A 27,581-nucleotide genomic window follows, 5' to 3' on the forward strand; every position below is an offset into this window, starting at 1 on the left:
ATTTTACTTTAATCAGATTAATATCCTCTATTACTCTCTTTCCCTTCCTTCCCATCCCCCTTCCCACCTATTTTTCAACAGTTATCAGTGTGCTTCTTCAGTTATATATTTTCCCTTAAAACCTATGAAGTAGTTTCTATTTTCTTCAGAAATTCAATGCAAAATAAATGCTTGAGAAACATCTGACTTTTTTTCCGTTACCCATAATCTATGTTCTTTAGTACTTGGATAGGATTATATTCTCAAACTTTAGTTTCTTGACATGTCTGTTTTCTTTATTTTCATTATTGTTTTATTTGTTATTTATTTGATGGTACTGTTATCAATATTTGCTAATATTATTTTTATGATTCTTATTATTTTTCTTGGAACTCAATTGGTATATTAGGTGATATCCAAGTTAAGAGGATTTCCTTCCATGATGTCTATGATTATTGACTCCATGCTAACCAATCTGCTTTCTTCCTCAGGAACACCATAATTTCTACTCTCTTTATGTTTACCAACTTCCTTCTATTTCCTGTATATTCTCAGAGAATTACTCAAATATACCATATTAGTCACTAATTAAATTTTCCAGTGTGTCAGTTTTCCTTCATGGCTGACTTTAAAGTTCATTTAAATTCTTCTACTGCATTTTAGCTCCCTAGCAGTCTTCCTATTTTGGCACAGCTTATCTTCAGCGATTTCTGCTCTAATTCCATATTTACTTAATAAGCATGCCAAAAATGTTTTCTAAACTTTTCTGAACATTTTTTCTTCCACTCCCTGCTATAAATCATTTTTGAGCTTTTTTCACATCTTTTGCACAGCATTTTTCTCTTTATTTAACACAATATGTTCTTCATGATCTTATCTCTTTCCATTTATTTCACATTGAACTTGAGATGATCTATTCAGAACCTAAGTGAGTCAACAAAGGGTATGTGGATTTCCTTCAGCATCCCCCACACACACCTCCTGCCCTGTTATCTTATTGCTTTTTACTCATTTGTAGCTAAAACTTGATGCATATGATGGATAGCATTATTCAGAAGGGAAAATTATCATATTAGAATATTGGAACTTATAAATTAAGCCTATGAATAATACCTGAGTAAGACATATGTTTGGGAATTTTTTTAACTATTTTTATTGAATAAAAAGGAAAGAATTTGGATTCTTTTGATTGATAAGAAGAAAAGAACAAGAAATGAACATGGAAAAATAAGAATGTAACACTGTGATGTGGAGAAAGATTAAATTTGTAGTTGATACTCAACTGTGGAAAAAAGAAATGCACTGAGAAAACTGCATAGCCTCCACCTTGCTGGTCCAGTTGCACTTCTGTCTCAGGTTAATGATACTGAGGTTTTTTAAATACCATGCATGCAAAAGAAGTAAACAGCAATTATGGATGAAGCAACATGTTCTGACTTGCCTCAACTAAAGGGAAAATCTGGGGTGGAGTATGGAGGGAAACCATGCATTAGACACTGTAGGAAACCATAAGGAAGAGTAGGGTAGAAAAAACTTGAACACGAATCGGAGAACACTAGAGGCCCTGTTAGGTCCTATACAGCCATGGTTCTCTTAGCAGAATTTAGTCAGCAGAAAGGAAGCGATTGTTTTTGTATCTACATTGCCTCATTTTTCTACCTGATGTCAACATTGTTAGATAGAAGGAAACTTGGACTGAAAAATAGAGGATCCCATTCTCCTAATGATTTTCATGACCTGTTTGGTTTTCTTCCAATTACAGCAGCCTGCTAGGCTGGATGTTCTTTCTGCCTCTGGCTGCCATATTGGCAGGTAAGTCTTGCCAGTACAAGTAAAATGAAGATTCAAGAGTTTCTTTTTGCCTCCAACTGCCTATTATCAATAACAAATTGTTTTCTTCCATAAATGAGATTCAACAATGAGAAAGCTATATAAACAAGAAATTCATCTTTCATAGCAGAAAGAAGTTACTAGGGATAGGGGAGGAGGCCAGCATAAGATCAGGTAAAGTTAACCTGTTGACTCAGCTACTCAGAGAGGCAAAGTTTTAAGGAGGATAGCAGTTCAAGACCAACACTGTCAAAGTTAGTGTGAGATCCTATCTGAAAATCAAACAAAAAGCAAAGGGACTGGGGGTATGACTCAAGTGATAGAGTGCCTGCCTAGCAAGCACAAGACCCACTGAGACCAATCCCAAGACCTACTGAAATCAATCCCCAGTGTGTGTGTGTTGGGGAGGGGGGGGAGGTTGTATGTTGTATCTATTGACTCCCACAAAACCCACTGCAGCAACCCTAAACCAAGGCCATGGCAGCTGGGAGGACCATCATAAGGCAGGGAAAGTGGACCACTAACCAAGATCAGAAATTCACTTTGGCAGAAAAAAGGTTGACTGCTTGGATTAGATGTCCAGCAGTCATTGCAGAGTATTTTTGTTTGTTTGTTTAACTTTTTGGGGTACGGTGGTCTGAACTCAGGGCCTCATGATTGCTAGGCAAGCACCCTACCACTTGAGCCACAGTCCCCATGGCAGAGTATTTAACTAAGGCAAAGATCATGAACTTAGGTTGATTACTGTATCAGAGACAAAGCTGGAGGACCAAGAAGTCTGATCACTCAGGAGTTCAGAAGCATGGAGCTTGACATGAAGCCAATGACCTTCCTCAAAACGGTTTCCATGTGCATCATGTCCAGGCAAGGACTGCTCTCACAATGGGTCCAGACATGAGGACTCTGGGGGGACAAATAGGTCCATATTGCCAGACAGCAGAGAGGGGAGAATGGGGAGCCAGCCATCCATAATGGTGGCAGGTTCCTTTCCCCCTCTCAGCTTGTTGGGTATTTAGGACCAAATGGCTACAGGTGGGAATTCTCTGAAGAAGTGTATGAAGAGACAAAAGGGAAATGCATCATGATGATGCTTTAACCAATTCAATAAGGAAAGCTAAGAGCAAACATTTTTCAACCCACTTTCCACTTTCCTGGGTCAGTGTCAAATTCATAATACAAATGACATGACATTGTGCAAATTGAGTGCCTGGTTGGGGGATTCATATATCCTTGGGCTCCCATTTAAATATACCCCAAGACCTACCATCTTCCAAATGAAAAACTCTCACAAGACATCCTCTGTGCAGTGGAAGATGGATGAGGAAGAGGCAGAGCCTTACCCAGGGATGGCCATGATTATAACCACCCTAGAAAAAGAACACAAGTTTCCAAAAATATCCTAGTCAAACACTTTCTCTCGCCACCATGCTGAAGAGATTTCTGAGTTTGCCATCTCTCAGAAGTGATCTAATGACAATCTTTCAGGAGTCTCTTAAGGAGGTAAGTAACTTAAAGCCAATACCAGTCCACATTGTGCTGAGCTTCAAGTCACAGAGGTGAGTCATTGTTGGGTGGGGCGGGTGGTACTAAGGTTTGAGCTCAGGGACTCACACTTGTTAGGCAGGCACTCTAACACTTGAGCAGTAACCCCAACCATTTTTTGCTTTAGTTATATTTCAGATAGGGTCTCACGTTTTTGCCTGAGGCCAGCCTTGGACTGATCCTCCTATCTTCATCTCCTGGTTGGGATCTCAGACTCATACCACTACACCCAGGTCTTTTGTTGAGATGGGGTTCACACTAACTTTTTGCCCAGGCTGGTCTTGCACTGCAGTTCTCCCAATCTTTCCTTCCCAAGTTGCTGGGATTATAGATGTGAGCCACTAAGCCCAGCCTCCACAGATGGTCAAAATGTGTACAGGAAAGTTTAAGGCAGTAAAAGTTAGAGAAAAGGAAAAGTGTTTCAATAACCACTTCAGGTTATTGAGCTAACTTCAGGTTGACAGAAAAATCAGGACAAACTCAAGCTGATGATTGGAGGAAGCAAGCATGCAGCAGTCACAGAATTGGATCAGCTTTAGATATTAGCAAAAACACAAGTAATCATGACATAAAGGGAAGACTGTCTTGCCATTTTCCCCCTGCACCCAAGTACTAGACCATGTGCCCCTTTCAAGGAGAGCAGACTCTACCGTAGAAAAGAATCGTTTGGGTTTTGTTGTGTCTAATGAAGAAGAGAAAAGGGCGGTTGGCATTAAACTCTATCCAAGATGGCTGTGATCTTGTCAGGCCAACAGCCCCGCTGGCTGCAGCTGCCTGTGTGCCAATTTCATCCACCTCCACAAAGGTCTTGTGGATAATTTTGGACAGATACAGATTCGGGTCTGGAGAGATTCCAGTAAGATCAGCCTTCATCTCATTGAAGATATCCGTAATACCCATGTCTTGCAGAATAGAATTGAGATCATAGCTGTCTTCCATGGTGAACTGGGGGAAGGAGACAGCTACTTCTTGTTCTGACATGTTTTCTGAGCTACTCCAGGCCACCATTTTTTCATAGTTTATATTTCTTTCAAGCTACAAAAGGAAGAAAATAATATTTAGGGTCAGATTGTAAACCTACAAAGAATGTCCCAATTACTTAAAAGTGCTGAGTTCATTTGAACAGTCAGTTACATGCAGTCTTTAAGTTCATCCCCCAAGCCTTAAAATAGTTTGAGTTCATTAAAATGCCTCCCAAGCAAATCTCTTTCATTTCCAGAAGTTAAAAGACAATTTGGGCTCCAGCATCCTTTGGTATTTGACAGACTCATGTTCAAAAACCAACAAAGCTCAGGTGGGTAAGCTTGGGCAAGGTCTAACACTCTATAATTAAATTTTCTCTTCTATAAAATAGAGACAATATAATTCAGCTCTTGCAAATATTAAATAAAATAATGTATCTAAAGTACTTAGCATACATTAACAAAGTGCTGGCACATAGTAAATTTTGAATAATGGTTGTTACTATTATTGTAATTAAAATACTGGTATTGTGCTTGCTCACTCTCTCTCTCTAGCTCTCTGTCTCTCTCTCTCCCTCCCTCTCTCTCTTTTCATCTTTAGCTCTTTCTTTTTACCCCTTAGGACAATATGTAGCTATGCCTCTCCAGCTTTCATTAATTCCTGCCTTATAGTATCAGTTTCTTTGTCAAAAAGTGCATGCACCCAAAAACAGAATGCAGCCAAGGTCCTTAACTGAACTGTAGCAAAATAGTCTGAGTAGAGGCCAGAAGTTGGCATCTTCAGTGAAAAGGAAAAGCTGTTTCACTAGAGCAATTCTCAAGTTACTCAGCATTCAGATTCCTTGGTCAATAAAAATGACAGCAGAGAGTTGTGAATTTTAAAGACAAAAACCCCTATTCCAATATTTTTGACATTTGTTCTTTGGATTTAAAATATAAGAGATAGACATCTAATCTCATTCAAATTCCTACATCGTCTTGTATATCTCTGATAGCTGGGCTATCAGCCTTTCTCAGGATGGTGGATGATAATGCTGCTCTCTGATGATTAGAACTACACTTTTGAATGGACATTACCTCTTGAAGGCCCTTCATATTGTCATCAGACCAAGGTGGCAGCAGGATGAACATGCTGAGTTTCCCCAAAGTATACTTCATTTCCAGGATCTGCGCCTGCAGCTCCTCAATGAAGCCAATTGGAAACCGACCCTTCTGATTCATCATCTTTACAGTCTTCTTTTCATTCTGCAGTAGACAGGCAGGAAGTCACAGATGGCCATAGAAAGCTCACAAAGTCTCACTGTTCCAACTTCCCTGAAAATGGGGGTTCTTTAAGAGAAGGGTCTGCACCAGAAGTTCAGAGCCATGCTAGTGACCCAACCTGAGAGTCCTCTGCCAGTGATCAGACTTTGATCTTTAGGGTGACTTTTCCAACACTTTGTGTTCCCATGCTTCTACTCAGTTCTTCAGCTTTCAAGACTATTTATTGGTAGACTTTCCATCCAATCGTCCCTCACAGCGTAGTCAGCCAAAGCAAGACCTGAAAGCTCCATGTCTTCAATGCTCACTCCACCCCAGTCCCTAGCTTCACATCACTCATGTCTGGTGGCCTAGACAACCCCTCCACTGCACCAAGGGGAGCCATGATTAAGTAGCAACCATCTACATATTAAATAATAGCACCTTCCTTCAGAGGAAAAGACACTCTTCTGGGCACCTTAAACTTTGTAATAACCATGAGGTTGAGGAAGTCACCAATGTACAGAAAAAGGCTCTGGCACTGGAGAAGAAAATGTGCCCCCAGTAACAAAGCTAAGCAGTTGGTGATTGGGACTGGATCCCTGCGGTCTCCTCCAATTCTAAGCCTAGTGGTTTAGAACATGGGCTTTAGGTCTAATACAGATGTGAATCCTAAGGCATGGCTGAGGAACTTAGCCTTTGCATTTTTTCCTCTTAAATCTTAAGTGGAAATAATATCAACCATTTCATAATGCTATTTTGGAGAACAAATGAAATTATGAAAGGATAGCATTCTGGGTAGCTCACAGCAGATCTCTTCCCTTTTTTCCAAGAACCACCAACAAAACCACAGGCCACTTCCACCATAAAACATGGACTAAGGTGGTTTTAGTTTCTGACATGAGTATGGACTGTGATAAGTCTTGGGGAAGATGGGGCAAAGGAGAAGAACACAGTAAGAAAACAAGAAACAGGGAAAAAAATTAGAGAAATTGAGTCCTTTTACTTCTTGGCTTTCTGAATTCAGAATGAAGAGGCCAATATCTTTTTTAAGTGTATTCATTTTTATTTGCTTAATAAAAACTATGTATTTATCGTATACAATATGATGTTCTGAAATATGTGTATATTGCAGAATAGCTAAATCAAAAATGCTCAATGAACTTCATGTGCTGACTTTTGTTAATCACAATCACAAAATGTTCTAATTATAAGCTACAACTCAGAGACCTAAGCTTTAGACTTGACTCCCACATATGGTGAATGTTGTAGAATTCTGAGTGGATTATCTAGGAAACCGTGGGCTCTGATACAGTACCTCATTTAGAGAGAAAAGTGCATCAACTGTATTTTCACAGTCAAAGCTTTTTTCCCATTTGGCCTTGAAGTAAACAGCATTCACCAGGACCAACACAGTTGCACTGCTGATAGTATCCTTGCTGAACAGTTCCTTGATTTTACCTAGAGAAAATTTTGTGAGCATGAATTACAACAAAAGTATTCACAAAGACAGATCTCTTATAACAAAAGTATCCATGAAGACAGATCTCTTAATGCAATTAACATGCCCAAGGTTAGAAAACGTCCATTCAAGAACTAACCTAAGAAAACTAAAGGCCTCATAAAAGTGGTTGAGTGGTAGAGGAGGAAGGGTGCAAGTAATGACCGGGAGGAACTTTTTCATTCCACCTAAAGGAAGATCCAATTCAGAACACTTAGAACTAAAAGAATCTTCTCTGATGCTCTGTTCCACTTTTGGTTGGAACTTGCCACCAAACATCTAATGCATGGTTTATCTTTCAAATTATAGTCCAACCACCTGACTTTTGTCAATTCCTTGAGGAAATAGCTATGGTATGAACTTCTTGTCTTGAGTGTTTATCATAGTGCAGTATGTATGCTGGCATTAAGCAAATATGTATACAAATGTAGTAGGCCATGATACAAAACCTATTTTGTAGGGACTTTCACATGCCCTCTTTCATTCTACTCCATATAAGTCATAAGAAGTAGGGATGGTTGTCTCTTCTTTATAAAATAATACACTGAAACCAATCAGAAGTGGTGATGCCAAAAAGCCAAGAAGCAGCATGGTTGCCCAGGATTGGTCCTAGGTCTTTCTCTCTTGGCCCAGCTCTGGGCTCCTTCCACAATAACACAACCCTGTGGATGACTGAAAACCCCATGCTATCAGACACTAGTCCACCTCAGGGCACATCTGCTCCACCCCAATATACCAAATCGCCCGTTACGTGAGTGCATTGCTGAGGAATAGGAGAGAAGGCATTCTACCTCGAGAATGTCTGTATTTACATCCAATAACAATATATTACGCTCATTTCATCTACACTTAAAATATTCTGGGAGAGATAACTCACTAAGGAGGAACAATGTATTCATGCATTAGTAAGGATTCCCTTCTGTTACTGCTTTCCTCTTGCCCACTGATAGAGCCCTGAAAGAATGGGAATCCTGTGGCATGTGGAAGAATGAAGGACAAATAATTTGGGGATTTAAAGACTTCCCCTAAGGAAAGACTAGGGGTAAGCTGGCCCTAAGTCAATGTGAGGAGAACAGGAGACAGGAATGGGAAGCCTCCAAAAAAAAGACAAGTCAAAAAGTGAGTCAACTATTTTTCCCATGCTGTCAGTCACTCAAAATATGCCATATTTTGAGTTATAACCATATTCCAGAGGCTGGTGCTGCAATGCACCTCTCAGCTTCTCCAAACTTTTTATTGCACGTGACATTTTCTCCAACTCCACACAGTGCCGTGATCTATGTCTAACAGCTTGACATGACCCCACAGGCTATTAAGTTTAGGACTGAGAGGCAGAGTTCATCTAGTTTTGCAAACCTAGGCACACACTGGTAGAAGGGAGCACTCTCTAATCCTCACATGGAGAATAAGGAACTAGCCTCCTGCCTTAGAAAACTAAAGACTGCCAACAAGACCACAGGCCACGACCTCCACAAGTCATAGACTTGGAGAGGTGTGAGTATCTGACATGGAGATAGTGGGAAATAAATCTATGGTGGAGATGGGGTAAAGGGGCAAGACCACTGCAAGTAAGCAAGAAACAGGAATAAAATTTTAGAGCAGAGGCAGAAGCCTCTCTCTTGTTGGATGAGTTCAGAATCAAATTCAGAATGAAGAGGCAAAACTCTTTTTATTTGAAGAGCCTGTAGCAGGATCAACTCAGAACACTAGACTATGAACTCTATTAACAAACAAAAATGCCACTTTAGAGAACCATGGAATTTTGTGGCGACAAGAGACTTTCTCATTCTTATGCTGTCATTTCACAGTCATGTCCACTGACAACAGAGTAGGCATCAACTTCACAGCCATTTGACTAATCTCGCTGCCTTCAGGCCACGTTTCATTTAATTTCTGTTTTGTTTTAATTTAAGCAAATCAGAAATGAAGAAATTCTTAAACAAGGTACAAATATTTCACAAAGAGTAATATTCCAAAAAACTCTATTTACTTGTTGTTTGCAATAACCATGCAAATGAGTTAAATTAAGAAAAGATTACAAAGAAGACAATTACAGAGTAGGTGTGGCTGAAGAATGAATGGTGGGGAGGGCAGTCATCCATGGCATAGGGTTCCCTTGCATGGTGGTCAGAAAGTACACTTGAAGGACAGGAATACCATCGAGCAAGTTGGGCACCACATTGTATTTAAATGTGACTAAGAAGAAATGGCCACTTTAGGAGCTCCATGTTCATAAAAGCTGAACTCACTTCCATTTAGAGACTTCCATTTTTCTCAAAGCCAGACAGTGCTAGATAAGCTTTACAGTAAAATATTATTCCATTTATGTCAAACTTAGTGTTATTACTTGTCATCTCTCCCCCTTCACTAAGAAAATACCTATAGCTGGTTACCAGTGGCTCACATCTGTAATCCTAGCTACTTGGGAGGCTGAGATTGCGAGGATTGCAGTTTGAGGCCAGCCCAGGCAAATGGCTCGAGACCCTGTCTCACCAACAGATGGGTGCAGTAGTGCACCTTTCATCCCAAGCTGTGCGGAGGGAAGAGGAGTGGGGAGGGATCAGGAAGATCATGGTTCCAGACAAGTCTGAACAAAAAAGTTCATGATCCTCCATCTCAAGCAGGCTCTAAAGTCAAACCCCAGTTCCACTGAAGAAGAAAGAAAAAGAAGGAGGAAGAGGAGGGAGAAGGAGGAAGAGGAGGGAGAAGGAGGAGGGAGGAGGAGGAGGAGGAAAAGAAAAGAAGAAGAAGAAATAAAAGAAAATATCTACACATTTAGTGAAAAATTTATACAAACAAGGATTTTATTATTTCCCTGTTCTCTGAGAAACTGGATTTGCTTCATAACTTTTACTAACCTTTTAAAATTAATGGGAAGAGTTAACATCCTGCCAGCATTGTGCTTGGCTGGCAGGCATTTCCCCTTTATTTATTTTGGAGCAAAAGGGTAATAATACTCAACAGAAATATATAAGCATTGTAACTGTTTGATGCTACTCAAAATGAGCTTTGAACATAGTCCACCTATGTGAACATCTGGCCCCAAAAGATTAGCAAACTGTAAAGCTGTTCTGACTGGTTTGCTTTGAAATGGAAAGGAATACCACCAGTTACAATGTATTTAGTCACTCTTACCTTGGCTTTGACTTTCAACCCAGAAGTTAATCTTTTGTCTAGACTGTTCAGTGTCTTTCTGAAAATCAACACTTTCAATCGTTGTGTGGTAAAACTGAATTACACCATCTATGTATTCCTGTTCAATTAAAACAAATGGGAAATATTGCAACAAAATCACACAGAGATGCTAATAGTCAAGAATGAGGAAAGGCTAGGGGGGTGGCTCAAGTAGTAGAGTGCTTGCCTAGCAAGTACAAAACCCTAAGTTCAAACTCCAATAGAGTGAGGCAGAGGAAGCCTAAAGAGAAAATGTGCTTGTTCATCTAACAGTGGAATGAGCTTGTATCTAGTCCCACTTTATTTGAAGACATAACTTATTATTAAAGCATAATTATTTATAAGGACTCTTTCAGAGAGTCAACAATGTGCCTTACTTAAACATTAAGGATGCTTAAATTGAATTTCCTTCTTTAAAAAAAAATTTAACTTCTAAATAGAAAAATAATGTTGAAGTACTTTTCTTGGCAGCATTTGGGTTTAAACTCAGAGCCTCACACTTGTTTGAGCCACTCCACCAGCTGAAAAAAATAGTGTTATAAGTTAACATTTTTGGTCTTTCCTGTAGATTCAGATATGTGGGCTACTGTGAACCTTTTCTGAATGTCTCTTGCAGCATTATCTCAAGCAATTGTTAGAAGATACATACAACTGAGTCAAATAAATCTATCCTAGTCTTAATTACCCAGAAGCATTTCATTCATTGTGATAATACAGGACATAGAATGTTTATTCATGAATTAGTCTATAGTAAGAAACCCAAACATGAAAGCATTTGATGTCTCTACTCCAGAGGAACTAATACAGAAACCTTAAAGTGACAGAGGTCAACATGAGAAGGGGATCAGGAACCAGTGTAATGATCAGTTAGAGATGAACCAACGTGGGTTGTAACACATTTGTGCATGAAAGCAATGCTAGGAATCTCTTTGTACAGCTGTCCTTATCTCAACTAGCAAAAACGCTGTCTTTCTTATTACTGCTTATTTCTACTCCTCTGGAACTGAAGAAAAGCACAGAACAGGTTCTGCCTGGAAGTGAGGGGGAAGAGAAGAGAGAGGGTGGAAAATTTTTAAAAATGAAGTAGTCTATAGTTACAGTGACAGGGACATTCCTACCAGATACCCTTTTATTTAAACAGTCCACTTACAGAAACATCATAGGTAAACATCAAGTAACTTGAGAGGCCTAGTTGTTAAATGCTTCTGTTTTTAAGCATTAAAACCTCAATTAATGCTTGCAGAGTTTCTGTTTGGGGTGCTTAAAAAGTTTCAGAGGTAGACAGGGTGATGATTATACAATATTGTGAATAATTAATACCACTGGGTTGTAAACTTAAAAATGGCAAATTGTGCTATGTGTATTTTAATTTTTCAATGAATAGTGTAATATACCAAAATCATTGATTTACATACTTTTTAATAGATGACTTGTATGATATATGAATTTATATATCAAAAATCTGTTGTTTTTCTCATCTGATGCTAAGTCTCATTCCCAAAGTAAGAAAACACACTTACTTTGGTCAAAAGTAGATTCTCCCAACCCCTGATTAGAACTCTAACCAGTTATGTGCATATTTGCCTCTGGTCACATCTCCCACAATCATTGCTTAGTATGCTGCTCCTTCTGGGGACTATAGATGTAGCTGAGCCCAAACTGAGACCCATCGTGCTCCAGTAAAACCTACTTGACCACAGAGAAGCCCTCTGGCTTTTGGCTTCCAATTGGGCTCTTTGTGCAAAGCAAGAGGACACAGCTCCACTGCAGGCCACCTGATCATGGCACAGATGTGCCCAGGGGGCAGCCAACAGGCAAAGCAGCTACAAAATACACCTACCAGGCACCTTGATTAGGAAAAACAGTCGTGAGAATGCAATCACCAAGCCCACTCAGACTCTGGAGGCTATTATTCATATGACTCTTGTCCACCCACTCTATGGCACTTACAAAGAATCTCTTAAGCTCAAGTTGAAAACTGGGTGGAAGGAAATACAAGTATGAGACAGACAGAGGTAGCTCCAGGACACCCCATCAGTCCACAATGTATCATCTTGTCAAAGAGTTTCATGTACTTGTGGTAGGTGAGTCATTCACCTACCCACTTATTTTTAAATAGCATGCTCTCTGGTAGCTTTAATCTCCACTCAGGGGCAACTCACCGGGCAGATTGGGTATTCCTGCTCTCCATAGAGCCTGTTGGCCATACTCAGAGTGTAATAAGCTTTGGTCCTATCTAGTTTGGCAAGAAGCTTCCCGAAGTAGCAGCTAAGCACTTCATTCTCATCATTTGAGGACTCGGTCTAGCAAAAGAAGAAACAAAATGTGATGGTCAGAAAGGTTAAATACCACTAAAGGAAACGTATTTTTACAGAAGTGAGTTAGAACTGCTTGGTGAGATGTCATTTCTCTTTGTTACTGGGTGTAGCCAGCAAGTGGTGTCCCTGGGAACTCGTGGCTCCCACAATGTCAATCATCCAGGGAAAGCATTTTTGGGAATCAGCAATGCACAGGATATTTTATTTGGGAGCACTTGGTTTTCTTTGTATCCAAAAAGATATAAGAAATCCATCTCTCCACCTTCCTCTCAAACTTTCTAAGGTAAGGATAACCTGGAAAATATCTTCCTTGCTCCCGGTCTGAGGCCACCATAACAGTTGGGTGTGTCCTTACAGTGTTCAGCACAAAATAGAACTGGCAGAGGTACAGGGAAAAAGCTGGAATTCCACAGTAACCCTTACCCTTCAATGCCCTTCACCTTCAAACACACCTCATCCTGGGAACCTGTGACCTGTAGAAGCAGGTGAGTAATGGGGCTGAAGACACCAGATCCTACTCATTAGGAAACTAGCTCATAGCCAAGGACATATAAAAAGCATAGTTATAAAGAAAACACAGGTCATATAGGTTATTGCTGTTGATAGCAACCAAGACCTTATGTTTGGGGATAAGCTCCCATCATGAAATACAGTTCAGGCAGAATGAGCAGTCAGTCGGTAAGCAGGGCAGTTGACAGAGGCAGCTCACCTGCTGATCCCGAGCCTCTGTCTTTTGTTTCTGTCCTTCCAGAGAGCTATCCCGCGGCACTTCTTTAGTGCTTTTTCGACAGGGGTCAGGGTCTTGGCTTTCACTCTGAGAAAGTTCATTGAAGTGGAGCACCTGCAGAATAACAATAGGGGTCTCTCAGACAAGACAAATGGTAGGAAGTCTGAGTAGTTTCAGACACATTTTATAATATGAAATGACAATGGTTATGCCGTCAACAAACTAATCAACAAGAGTTTAAAGAAGTGGGTGCTTCTTTCCTTGGATTATGAAGTGGAATGGAGGGGAAGTAGCTGATTGCCACTCTCCCCCAGGACTAGTTTAGTCTTATAGCCAGACTAAAAGAATAGAGAGGAATCCATAAGCTACATGTAACTATTAAGCACTTCATACATGGTCAGCCAGTCTGAATTGACTATTAATATAAACTGTGCATTAAATCTTGAAGACAGTATGAAAAACAAGGAATTAAAATCTCATTAAAATTTTTATATTGATTACATGTTGATATTTTGGAAGTATAGTAAATATAACTTATGATTAAAATTATTCTTACCTTTAAACCTTTTTAATCCAGCTACTACCAATGTTTTAATTACATATATGACTTGAAGTAAACTTGCATGGGGCAGCACTAATCTTGAGTTTCAAATCAATCAGGGCAATGAGGATGGCACTAGACAAGCTGCTCAGATCCTCACAGAAAATAGTGGACAAGAGGTATATCCCACACTGCTCAGACCCAGGTTGTTGTCAGATGACCACTAAGTGCCTGGAGAAAGAAGATCAGGCAGACCTGGAGGATGCAAACCACATCCTACAACTAAGTTTTGCTAATGGAATAAGAAAATACTGCCACAGCAAATCTAAATAGACACATGAAACAGAATGACTCCAAACACATTCTGCCTTAACTCACGAATATTACTCCTACATATTCAGGAACAATGGCCTTATTGATACCTAACCCTACTGCTCTGTGGTAGATCCAAGGAAGTTTGAACCAACCTGGGGAGCTTACAGTTTATGTAAGGAGTTGTTCTCATCATCTTCATTTATTCATTCTACAAGCATCTACTCTAAGCTAAGCACTATTCTAAGACAAAGATTCCTGCTCTCTCAAAGATTATATTCTAATGGAGGAGACATACAGAAAAGCAATATGCACAGTAACTGTTACCTTATGCAGTATACTAAATGGTGGAAAATGTGTGGAGAAAAGGGGCTAGGATCACTTATGAGATTGGGAGCTTGGGTTGGCATTAAATGAAGAAGTCAGAATGAGTCTTTTAGAGGAGGTAAACACTGATCAAAGTCTTGAAAGAGAAAGTAAATAAGAGATTTGATATCTGAAAGATGAGCCACCAGGCAACGAGACCCAAACAAAGGCCCCAAGACAGAAGTGTGTGGCTTTCCCACAGGCATCAAGTGGCCAGTTTAATAGGCAAGGTAGGGGAGAGCAGAGGGTGAGAGATGGAGTCAAAAGATGGTTCTGAGATTCAGATCCCCAGATCTTCATGGATCATTTGAAGGACCTGGGTTTCTATCATAGGCACAAAAAGAAGTCTGGATTTTTAAGAAACTGAGAAACACGATCTGCCATGAGTTTTGAAAGGATTTCAGAACGAACTATCAGGGGAGCAGTATTAGATCTCACAGAAGCAGGTTAGAAGAGATGTGTGGTTCAGAACTCAGGGAGATGGTGTCAAGTGCCTGGATTCTGAATTTATTTTGAAAGGAAAGACAACAAGATTTTCTCACAATGTGGTATTGAATAAAAGAGGAAAAAGACTACAGGAGAATGCCAAGGTCTCCAGCCACTAGATAAATAGCTGCTACTTAAAGAATGTGGAGTTAATGGAATGAATGAACAAGAAAACACATACACTAGTAAAAATTACCAATGCAGAAAGAGAATGGATGTACAGATGGAAATGATTTGTGGAAGCTCCAAAAAGGAAGTGGAAGTTTGATTGAACCTAGAAGAATGCTAGAATTAGAGAGAAAGCAAGGTGGGGGTAGTTGGGCATGGTGATACACAGCTGCTCAGGATGTACAGGCAGCAGGATTTCAAGTTGGAGGCCAGTCCAGGCAAAGTTGGCAAGACCCTATCTCAAAACCAATTTCTTTCAAAGTGGGAGTAGAGACAAGGTTCAAGTGATAGAGTACTTGCCTAGCAAGCTGGAAGACCTGCTTCAATCCCCAGAACCAAAATTTTAAAAAAGAGAGAAAGGAAGGAAATGAAAGGAGAGGAGAGAAGAAAGGAAAGGAAAGGAAAAGAAAGGAGGGTAGGAAGGAAAGAAGGAAGAAGGGCGGGAGGAATAGAGGGAGGGAAGATGGAAGAAGGGAGGGAGAGAGGAGGAAAGGAAAGAAGGGAGGGAGGGAGGAAAAATTCAAATGAAATCTCAGAGGTAAAAGGGTCCCCCACAAGTCAGGGGTGCAGGGAGTAACTCAACCCACCTCAGAGTAGGATTAGTATCTGACTTTGAATGTGGATCCAGAGTTCAGAACCCCATGCAGCACCTTCATGGATACTCACCTCATCGATCTGATGTGCACTGTTACTTCTAGCCCCCAGGCGGACCATGCCAAGGGCAGCTGAGAGGCTTAGAGGACAGAAAAATATATTTTTTTGGGAGTCATTTTTGGTAATCTCTTGGAAGAGATCAAAGCAAAATTTCGTGTTTGCTTCTATAAGAGAGTCCATTGTAAAACTAATAGCTATCTGAAACAAAAAGAGAGAAACCATGGTGAATGGAGGAACATTGGTAAGCAGACAATTATTATTTCTAATACCCAAGATATAATCACATGCAATTATTCAGTTATTAAAAACTGGAAACTAAGGTCATCATGCTTGTATATAAATGTTAGTGTTGATACCATATTTAAATAGATAGAGGTCTGTTTTTGTTAACTAGTTTAACAAAACAAATACTACAAGCCAAGTGGCTTTAGGCAGCAGGAGTATATTCTCCCATAGTTCTGGAATACAGAAATCAAAACTCAAGGAGTCAGCAGAGTTGGTTCATTCTGGAGGCTCTCAGAGAAAATCTGTCCCATGACTCTCTCCCACCTTCTGGTGGTTGCCAGCAATCTGTGTCATTTCTTGGCTTATAGGTGCATCACTCTGATCTGTGCTTCCATCTTTACATGACATTTCTCTAAGCACGTGTGTGTGTGTGTGTGTGTGTGTGTGTGTGCGTGTGTGTGCATGTGTGTGCATGTGTGTGTGTGTGTGTAGACTTCTCTCTTCTTCCACAAACATCAGTCATGGAATTGGGGCCCCAAATCAAAAAGTCCTCATCTTAACTCAATTACATCTGCAAAGATTCTATTTCCAAATAAGGTCACATTTACAGGTGTACAGGTTAGGACTCGAGCATATCTTTTGGGGATACAACAATTCACTCATTTTGTGGTGTAATTTCCTTTATTCAGGTAAAACAAAGTCAAAGGCTATGATTCCCCATGGTCAAATTAGCAGCCAAAAGAACATTCAACTTCTTTTTCCTCCTCCACAGGCTATGTTGGTTATTCTTAAGTCTTTTGTCTCTCTTCTCCCCTCAGTGGTCTGTGACTAAAGATATGTCTAGTAATTGTCATAACGTATTTCTTTTGTTAATGCTCTCACCCCCTTTTCACTCATTCCATGCACAACTACAGAATTTAAGGCACTTCAATTACTCATTAATACCTTTCAAGAGACAGATTAGATCTGGAAAGATATCAGAGGTATAGACATTACTAGATTTAATGTTCTCTTTGACAGCATAGAACCGCAGACAATATAGAACCGAAGTAAGAGATCAACTTTCCCAAGAACAAATTCCTCGCCCTCACCCCTAATCTACTCCAGAAGCTGAAAGAGAATCTTATTTATATATCACTCTGGATATATGCCTCTCAAATGAAATGTCTTTTCTTTAGTCTCTTTGCTTATGGATATTGTGTATTTCTGAGACAGAAATGTGTTTTTGTCATTAATCCGTGGCACACTGTAAACACTGAGAAATAGTTACCATATTGAATTGAATGGCATACATTGTAATGTTAATTACTCCAGTATAATACAGGCTCCTTTAGCCTATGAAAAATTTCAAAAGTATAACATTTTGTAATGGTTTTTAAATGTGCCTGACACATATTAAATACTTTATGTAGATTAGCTTTACTCCTACAATTCTATGAGATGCATATTATCACTCCTCTTTTACAGATGAGGAATCAAAGAATTAAATCACATATATATATACTTAACCCCAAGATAAGTACTGTTACACTATATCCATTATTTCTACTAAGTAGCACCTCAAATTAGGATAAGCTGTTTACACACATGCTCACTGCACACTGATACTTTATCTCCTTTTTAAGTTTAAAGTCTATTTGTAATCCTTGAATTTTTTCTGCCAAATATGTACCTGAATTGTATTTCTCATTTCATTCTTGGGAGCTGAGTTTGAAATATACTTTGTATTTTAAAACTAATTTGTGAGTACTAAAATTTTTGTTTTGTTTTGTTTTATTTTGTTTTAGGAGTCATCTATCCTAAAAAGTAATGTACATCTTGGGTATCTCTGGAAATACAATAATGCCTCATACCTCAGAAAACTGCCCCTGCATTTGCTGAAACAATCTTTAAATACACTCCCTCCATAAGATTGTTTGCACTACCCACTTAGCAACAAGTCTACTAAGGAAATAACAACAGCAAAGATGGCCTGAGTAAAGGCGATTTCACAGGCTTTTGTTTAATCATAAAATTTTGTGTAAAAGTAGTCTAATATTTTTAAGCTTTGGTTGATTAGCTGTGGTTGTATTTAATCAAAATCTTTGGCCTCAAAGGAGAAGGCAATGTACATTATGGTCATTTGTTCACTGCAACTCAGAGATTAGAAACAGACAATTTTGGAGGAAATGGCAGTGTGATGCACCAGCTGAGGGATCCGAGCCCGACCCTTCCACTGTTCCGCACACCTCCTTCCTCCCTTCTGGAGATGTGCCCTGGCATGGGCGTGGATGGGTGTTTCTTTCTCGCATGAGCACACACACACACATAACTGAGCAATCTAAGTCTTGCAAGCTTTAGAAAGGGCATGACTGCTCATGTACACCAACTCCCTTCTTCTCAAGATTAATAAAAGGTGAAGTGAAGTGACTTGCACACCACCATGCAACCAGCCAAGAGAAAGGCAAGGCTAAGACCTCATCGTGCCTAGGCCTGCTCGCTACTTCTAATTGTGCTACTATTCTTACTCGCCCTGTGAGCTGTAGAGCACCCTCAAAATCTCTCTGCCCACTTCTGCATAAAACTTTGTGAACTACTTTTCATGAACCCCCTGGCCTGGCTGCAGCTACTGTTATGCTGTCACCCTAGCAATGGCACCCTTTTCTGAGTGTCACCTGGTTATATACTCAGACTGGTACTAAACTTCCACTGTAGTTCTGTGCCACTTTAACACTGCCTCCCTTTGCAAAGGAAAGCTATAAATGGTAACTATTGTAGGATTAGATATGAGTAGGAAGATTCATCCTGGCTTTATACAAAAATCTAAAACACAGGAAAACATAAATATATACTAACTTAATTAAAATGTATGATAACCATCTTCTGAAGGTTTGTTTGTTTGGAGGGAGGGACTTGTTTTTAAATTAAAAACTGGCTAAATCTTACAGTAACCTAATTATTCAACAAACACTTATGAAGTTCTCTCATTGAGTTAATCTCCGTATAAGAAGAATGAACTAAAGGAGGCACAATTTCTACCTTTGAGAAATCCACTTCCTGACAGAGCAGATAAAGTTCCAGAACTGGCAAAACTAAACTGAACCTTTAGAAGTCAGGAGAGTGTTAACCCTTGAAGAAGGGTTGGGGAAACTATGATAAGCAACAGAGAACGGTGGTGGTCTAGTAAACTGACTTCCTAAAAATAACAAACAAAATGACCCAGGATTTGCAGTATTTGCCAATTTCCATGGTATAAATATACCCACCATGGTCAAGTTCAAACTACCAGGAAGACATCACTATACCCAGAGTTGGGAAAAGATGAACTAAATCTGCTCTCATGAACTGGTAGTAGCAGGCTTCAGGACACCTCAGGGTCTAGACACGAAGGAGACTTCTAGGAAGCTGATCATGAACCGTTTGTTAACCTGGATGTTGGTTGCACAGTAAATGTACACTTATTCTTATGCACTTGTGTTTATAAAGTGATAACTTTAATGTATATGAATTCAAAGTTTAATTTTTTTAAAATACTGTAAAAGTATTGCTAAACACTGCAATTAGTTTAAGACAGTGCACGTTTATGTTTGATACAAAAGCTAAAAACATGTGGAAAACTGCAAAACAAAATCTCAATGAAATTCAGTCTCCAGATGCAACTAGGACCTATTCTCCAAATATTAAATAGGACGTACTTTGCTTCTGCTCTGGAAAACACACACCACATATGCAGGTTGCCTCCTAATAAGCTTCAATTTGAAAACCTTGCACATTATTTAGTTCAGTCATCATTATTTTCAAACAGGCTTCACCTTTTAAAAGAGTAAGGTGTCCCACCCCCACCAATCCATTCAGCACACAAGGAGTGAGGACTACCCTTCCCCACAACGATTTTAGAATAATAGCTACGATGCACGTGGTATTTCACAAATAATTGTCTCCAATTGTCAAAAAGTCCTGTAATAAGATCTTACATCCAACCACTGAGTGACACAGTCACTGAGCAAATCAGTGAATTCAGTCTGATGTCCAAGGCACCCATTTTCTCCCTACACCTGCTTCCCTCTAGTGCAGATAATACTCATGTCCTAAAGGCCAGAGGCTGGATGACCCTCCACCCAACCTTATAGTACAACAATGTCTCCAACAAATGAATGCCTGGCTTGTGTTGCTTTCCAAAGCCATATGTTGGAGAGAGGATGCCCCCAGCCCCGAGGGCCCAGTTCAGGCCTTCCCTGAACTCCCTCTCTGCCAATAGCATCTCAGGCCCACTTGGTCTTCCTAAGACTCTTATGAACATTTGCTAGAAAATTTTTCAAACCATATTGAAATCTGACGAACATATTATAGATACAGATTGAGACTTCAAGACTGCAAATAATCTTACCCCAAATTAGGACTATTTTACATAATTTCATACCTACTGTTCCTAACATCACCCTCTGCTAACCTTAACTGTATAGGGAGAAGATCATGGATAATTTTACTCAGAAAAAAAAAAGTAGTAACTCATTTTGCATCAATACAAATATTATCATATTTTTGCCTTTAGTACTTTCCAAGTAGGTAGTTCACTATTTAACCTTCAATGAAGTAAAAGAAGAAATGTGATCCTCAAATTCTAATTTCTTGTAAAATTTTAGAATAATAATGATGAGGTATCTGCTCTCATGATATTGACAAGTTGATTGCCTTTATTTTTCCATTGATTTCCAGGCTTGCAGGCTTAGCACGTATGTGCATATGTGCCATGTTCATTTGTCCTCACTTTAAAATGTTTATCCTGTCTTCATATTTGTCCTTTTACTATCCTTAGAATTGCTTTAGAATAAGAATGTAAAAATTTTGACTAGATAGATGTTCTAACAATCCAAAATATTCTAAGTGAAATTGTTCTTTCTTTCCTGTATACAATAGGAAGAAAAATACTCCAAAAATACATCAAGTCTTATAGTTTCTATAATTTCTCCAAAGTAACTAATAACCCAATATGAAATTCCAACATTACATAGGTAGATGATATTCTGCCAGAATAAATACTCAAACTGGGATATAGCAAACTAAATAACAAACAATAACTAAAAACAAGGAAATACTTATGAAAGATGCAATCAAATGTTTTCTAATTTATGGCATAAAAAAGCATTAAAATTTACATTGATTAAAATATAGAAATTCTAAATATCATACTGGTTTTTATTTCAGAAATAATTTATCAAAAATGAAATATCATCTCAAATAAAGGTATGAAGAATATTCAAATATCCATATCTTTTAAAGGATCAATCAGATACATGAGACATCTGACCAGGTGGTTGGGACCGAAGGAGGCAAAAGACATTATTCATGTCTTCTAGTGAGTTACTACCTCATCTGCAGGAAATCCAACCATCATAAAAAAGACTACTCTTTTTTTTTAAGGCATTTGACTTAAGAAAAATAGCATATATCTCAGCTTCGATCACATCACCATTGGGTTTCTATTGTTTAAAGTAAACTTCCAGTGCTGTGTCCATTGTTAAAAATTATAGTAAGCTATGTGAGCATTTACCTTCTTGCCTTCAGACTTGCTGCTGACAGCTGGCCAGGTAAGTTTCAATCCACACCCTGTGGGGAATGGAAATATATCACTGTGGCCCCTCCCACAATGGCACTTTTCCAAGTGCCATGTTGGAATCTAGAGTAAAACTGTCAGTGACTGATTAAAGAGAAAAGGAAAAGAAAAGTGTGACAGATATTTTTTAAACAAATTTGCATGTTCTATGCTTTCAACTAAATCAAATATTTAGCATACATGCTTATATTTTGTTTGCTCTTTTTAGTTGGATCTCTTTTTTCTTAATATGGTAGTAAGGATCAAAGCCAGGGCCTTGCACATGTTAGGCAAGCCCTCTTCCACTGAGCTGCTTCCCCAGTCCAACTCAATTAGGTCTTTTAATAGAGACCTCAAAGTGACAAATTCTACATGAAAGAAAAACAGAGATCTGTTTTACTTCATATACTCATTGTCTTAAACGATTTCTTATATCTGAATTTAGATTATTTTAAACTTATTGCATAGGATTACAAGTGCATTTTAAGCAATTTTCAAAGTTGGGTTTTTTTTTTCTTGCAGTAGTGCTGGGATGGGGGATTTGATTGTTGTTTAATTGTTGACTAGAATTACTGGACGCCAGAAGATAGAAATCATCAAGTTACGCTGACAGAGAGAGTGAGATAGAAAAAGGAAAAACTTTCTAGAAGAGAACAAATTTATCAGAAACAGAAGAACTGATTAGCTCTGCACAAAATCTCTAGAAATGTTGTCTAATCCAGCCTCCTGAGCTCTCGGGCCTGCTTACCTATTTACCCTACTTATTTCGTCAAGGGGCTTTATGGGTTCAAATACCCTGGCTTTTTTTTTTTTTTTCACCTTATAAGGCTTCTGAAAAAACTTTCATGGGAAAAACATATCCACAACTGAAAAAAGTAAAGCTGAACCAATAAATGCCCTGATATTACTTGTAATTCTAATACTCTGTGATCCCGAAATATTTATGACTATGAATTTTGGGTCAGTTACAAGAAGGAGGCTGTAACAAGGAGAGAGCTGTAGAAAGTCAACACTCTGGGAACTGACGTGATTTAGGGGCAAAATGAAGGTTCCTGTTTGGCTTGGTTCCCTTTTTGGCCACATATCTTCCTTTTCTAACTTCTTGTCAGGCAACAATATTGTCCAAACTGCAACCCAATGAGTGAGTGTATTAGCTATAGGGAAATTCAAAAGAAAACTTTAAAAAAAAAGATATTGTGTTTATGGAGAATATAAACTACTTATGCAGATAGTGCCCTAATGAAACAAGTAAAAACCATTTTCATAGGCAAGATAATCAACCAATGGAAATCAGCTGCTACACGTTGAGAGGTTTTGTCAAGCCTCAACAGTAATGAGAGAGAAAAATATGCTCTTAATATTCTTTACTCCATAATCGCTCAAAAATGCTTGTGCAGTTTTTCTCTCTAAATGCTTCCTCAAAATTCTAAAAACCAGTCTTGTTATTGGTTATGATTTGCAAGAGGTAGAAAAATTCAGCGTGTTAACCGGTTAATAGCTGAAACTAGTTGGTCCCTAACCATTCCGTGTACTTACTGCTCATGGCAGTCTTTAAGAACAGTATGGTTCTTAAACCTGCTCCCCTGGATTTGTGATTGTCACTTTTACTATTATTGTTGTGGATATTGCATTGAGCTTCTAGGTAACTCAGCAGATTCCAACCTTGTCTGATTCTCTTTAATCTAGGATTGCATCTCTTTATCCTCTCAAATATCCCAACAAAGATCTGACTGCAGATGACTGAGCCTTACCAGCCTAAAAATTTGATGTGGTGTGATTGTTCAAACAGCAATGATGAAATCTGCCACCAAATGAAACCACACATTAAAGTCACTTGACAAATCACTGCTAAAGAGGGAATGGGAAATTACTGAGCTAGTACTGTGGGCCAAGCACTATTTGGGACTTTGCACTGCAATCATACTTGAGCAACTGAAATGCCAGTCTCTCACATGTTGATGACTTCAAGCATCAGAGAATTACATTGGAGTTTGACGGTATTTTAGAGGTCAACCAGCCTGACACTGCTATCTAAGGTAAGCAAAAAAAAATTTCTGCATCATCAACAGATCATAAAAATAGTGCCTGTTTCATCAAATGTAGATGTTTCCTCCTGGGTATCTTATGACTCATCATGAGTTATAAGCCAGTCAATTACCTTTTAATAATTTCTGCCTGGGATTAAAAATTCCTGGATGCCAGAATGATTCACCCACCAAAGTCTTTGCCAACTTCTGATTCAAGGCAGTATGATTAAAAGTCCCCTGTTGGTAAAGGCAGTACATTTGAAATATTGCAAAGAAGAGCCTTTGTGTTGACTTTTACATCCTAACACCAAGGAAACAAAAATGTATTTATAGGAAAATTATCAGGACAAACACTTTTTATCCATATCTCTTATCTGAAGTAGCTGATTTACCTGCTATCCATCATTTTATCTTCCTAACCTAAAAACCTGATAACACAAAATCCAAACAAAGATTTAAAAATCCATTAAAGCAACAGTAATAAAGACTAAAACACAACAAACTTGTTTTAAAACTCCCACTCTTAAAATAGCAATTGTTATTTTCATAAAAGCCCTTAGTTCTTTCAGATCTCCAACTGAAGTTGCCAGGATTGGAAATAATGCCAGTTGCCTGCCCCAAAATAATGAAGTCACAGAGAGCAGAGACAAGCAAAGCAGTGAGATGGCAGAGAACCTATGACAGGAAGAGCTGGACACGTGCAATTAAGGATCCATAGCCCATCTGAATCTCCCTGCCTGACACCTCTTGAACTTCAATTTTCTCACCTGTAAAAAAAATAGAAATAATGATATAGTTTTCCATGTCCTGTATTACATAGCTATTCATGTTATTAATATAATTACATAGAATTAGTGCTGCATAAAGTTTTTATTTCCTAGCTGAGTCTGTATGATATATATTTATTGTTTCTGAAATTGTAAATCCTTCAAAGCACAGTTTATAAACTATAGCCCTGGGACTAAACAGCCCATTGTCTGATTTTATAAATAAAGTTTTATTGAACAGCGTCACACCCATTCACTTACTATTGTCTGAGGCTGCTTTTGCTCTATAACAGCAGAGTTGAATAGTGGTGAAGTAATCATATGGCCTACACAGCCAAGAATATTTACTACTTGATCCTGTGTTGAAAAGTTGGCTGGTCCCTGCTCTAAATGATGAAACACTGTAATTTTTAGAACCTATGAAGTGCTTATATCCTTACACAGAACATTAGTTCTGACACACTGATGTATGACATGCTGAAATAACATTTCTTCAATTAAAAAATGTGTGTTTTAGTTTGATCTCAACTCCAGATAAAGTCCTAAGTCCCTTTAGGACTATTGTTATAAAATAATAGTCCAGATTTTTTTATTTATTGAACAACTCCTTCTCAAGAGCCAAGTGTGTGTCGGGTACTAGGTATACCATGAACAAGAGTTTCATTGTCCTGTACTTTTACACTCCAGATTGCATTACCTTCATCTAGATATAAAAAACACTTACAGAGGACCTAAAGCATAGCAGGCTCTTCCATGCCCATCATCTCATTCAGTCCTTCTGACCCGTTGGAGACATAGACATTACTATCCAATATGACTGATGGGAAAACTAGAACACAGAGAAGTTAAATTGTTCACAGTCGTGATGTTAGAAAGTAACAGAAAGATCAGTAACTTGAGCTCTTCCCTATCTCTCTGATCCCAAAAATGAAGACTAGCAATATATAGGGCTTCAATACCAGGACAACTAGCCCCAAAAGATATTCTACCAACAGCAGCTTGTCCACCGTGTCAGCACATACCTGGAAGCCAGTGAGGATTGTCCTCAACTAAGACATGTGCTCTGATGGAGTCACTCAATATCACACAGAACAGAAGAAGGAGCAGCCAAGTCCTACAGGCTGTGTAAACTGGTAAGTAAGAGAGGGGTTGAGCAAGCAATTCTGTGACTAATGAGCACGAAGCAGAATCTTTTCAAGCTAGTGCATTGCCTGCTTATTTCCAGGAAGCCATAGATTAGGAGCTAAAGCCTGTAATAATTTGGATGCTAAAAAGACCTGAGCTTCTGATCTCTGTTCCTCACTCTCCCTAAAGAACTTACAGAGCCCTGCGAGCACTGTGCTACACCATGAGTTCACAATTTCCAAATGGAATACACAAAATCCAGCAGGATACTTTTCATAGCTGATGTCAGTGCACCACCACCACCAAGTGACCTGAGTAGGGACAGCACCATTTAGTTTTGAGCCAATTGTAGAATTATGTTGTTCAGCTATTACCAACTTCTTTTCTCCATTCTTCTATTACCTACTCGGTCATGACTGCAGTTCCACTGCTATCCAGGACAATTCCCCAACATCTTCATCAGTTAGTAATCTTTCTTCAGGCGTCTTAGACAGACCCAGCAAATAAACAAAAGTCTCCCCCCTCTTCCCTTCTCTCTCTGGTTCCTTTGTTTCATCTCTGTCTTTCATCTTCTCTATTCCCTATCCCTCTGTTTCTCCCTCTGTACTCCCCACTCTTATTAAGGCCATTCCAGATGGATTGATTCACCTGAAAATTTCACCAGATACTAGATATCACCATACAGCATGGACTCTTTTTTCAAAACATAGTTCATATCTTGTTCAGGAACATAATACATCCTTGGAGGTTCTTCAAGATATTTGAGATCATTTAGTCCAATTTGCAGTGCTAGAATGAAGCTATGCCATTGGATTTCCATAGAAAGACTTTTCCTAATTTGAGGACAACACACCTTAGTTCTTTGGAAACCCACCCCAGGCCATGACCAAGTGAGGGTCACCATTTGGGGAACACATACTGACTGCAATTAAATTAAAAAATACAGACCATAACACACTACATGAGAAAACCCCTTGGGTCTCTAGGGTGTTAATGTTTTCAATCCTATCCTATAAACCAGAGACCAAGAGACTCTGAAAGAAAGTAGCATATAACCTGCAAATCAGAAATTGAATTTCTATAAGCCAGATATAACCCTCAGAATAATCATATAACTATAAAATCCATAAAAATTTGGGATGAGGGAGATGGTAGAAAAATTTGGGGTAGTCGAGTATAAATGAATTTTAAATAATGTATGTCATTTGAGAACATTTTTAATATTGAAATTATAAAGATTATTTATAAGCCCATTAAAATCCATAATTTCCTTTTTCCTATACACTCTTTTTACATAGTTGAGATCATACTACATTTACAATTTTATTCCCTTCTTTTTAAATAGTTTGACCTAAATATTTCTCCTTATTTTAAAATTCTATTCAGAAGAATATTTTAATGACTATGTGAATGTGCCATAAGTTACTCCATTCCCTTATTGAACATTTAGATAGTTTTCAAATTTATGTAAGAGTACTATTTAAAGCATCTTTGCTTTTAACCTTTTTATCAGCATCTCAAATGCTCTCCTTAACATGCCATATCCAGGTGCTGAGCTACTGAATAAAATGCATGACCATTTGCAAGCTAAAGCGTTTCACATCAAATTGTAGACCAGAGAAATGCCACCAGCAGTGCATGGAGGGGCAGCCTCCCCACTGAGTTATCTTCTTAACCAGCTTTCTCTACTAAAACCTGGTAAGCAAACTTCCCTCTCCTAAGGGAGGTCCCTGAGAAAGGAATGAAAATGATTGACAGGCTTTCCTACTGCTGTCATATAAATCATTGCTCTGCACAAGTAGACAAAACTATTCAGATATTCTATGATTCTTTCAAGTCAGGTTTTCAGCATCTCTCCAACTAGTCTGTCACCATGGGGTGGGGACAGGGTGTAACCACCTAATTTCCTGGCTATTCTTAAGAGAACAAAGACAAGTTGGAACCTCCCTGTGACTCTCCCAACTTGTTGCAGTTCCACATGTCCATGTATTAAACTTCTCCAGGGCCACAGCAATGACTTCTGGAAGGCATGACATTTTAAACTCCTAGGAGGAAGATGAGCCTCA

At 38.8% G+C, this 27,581-nt stretch overlaps 1 protein-coding gene and 1 long non-coding RNA gene across 2 annotated transcripts; both read right to left on the minus strand.

Moving 5' to 3' along the window:
- Positions 1–1,108: 1,108 nt before the first annotated feature.
- Positions 1,109–21,610, minus strand: Serpinb12 (serpin family B member 12). Its single transcript, XM_020175305.2, has 8 exons — positions 21,555–21,610; positions 15,812–15,997; positions 13,255–13,386; positions 12,390–12,530; positions 10,189–10,306; positions 6,871–7,013; positions 5,391–5,558; positions 1,109–4,386 (listed from the first exon to the last, which is right to left on the minus strand). Exons 2-8 carry the CDS (start codon positions 15,977–15,979, stop codon positions 3,982–3,984), a joined length of 1,275 nt encoding a protein of 424 aa, XP_020030894.1. The 5' UTR covers positions 15,980–15,997; positions 21,555–21,610; the 3' UTR covers positions 1,109–3,981.
- Positions 21,611–24,183: 2,573 nt separating this feature from the next.
- Positions 24,184–25,521, minus strand: LOC141422450 (uncharacterized). The gene is made up of 3 exons (XR_012447005.1): positions 25,413–25,521; positions 25,115–25,219; positions 24,184–24,390 (listed from the first exon to the last, which is right to left on the minus strand). It is a non-coding gene; the product is annotated as an uncharacterized lncRNA (long non-coding RNA).
- Between the last annotated feature and the right edge of the window lie 2,060 nt (positions 25,522–27,581).

Source organism: Castor canadensis, chromosome 4, assembly GCF_047511655.1.
Source record: "Castor canadensis chromosome 4, mCasCan1.hap1v2, whole genome shotgun sequence".
NCBI classification, from domain to species: domain Eukaryota; kingdom Metazoa; phylum Chordata; class Mammalia; order Rodentia; family Castoridae; genus Castor; species Castor canadensis.

Excerpts from the sequence above, each read along its gene's own strand:
- Serpinb12 (XM_020175305.2), bottom strand. The coding sequence starts at position 15,979 with ATGGACTCTCTTATAGAAGCAAACACGAAATTTTGCTTTGATCTCTTC. Across the intron at positions 13,387-15,811 it reads GTGCACATCAGATCGATGAG|GTGCTCCACTTCAATGAACT; the intron begins GTGAGTATCCAT and ends GTTATTCTGCAG. Across the intron at positions 5,559-6,870 it reads CACTTTTCTCTCTAAATGAG|AATGAAAAGAAGACTGTAAA; the intron begins GTACTGTATCAG and ends TGTCTACTGCAG.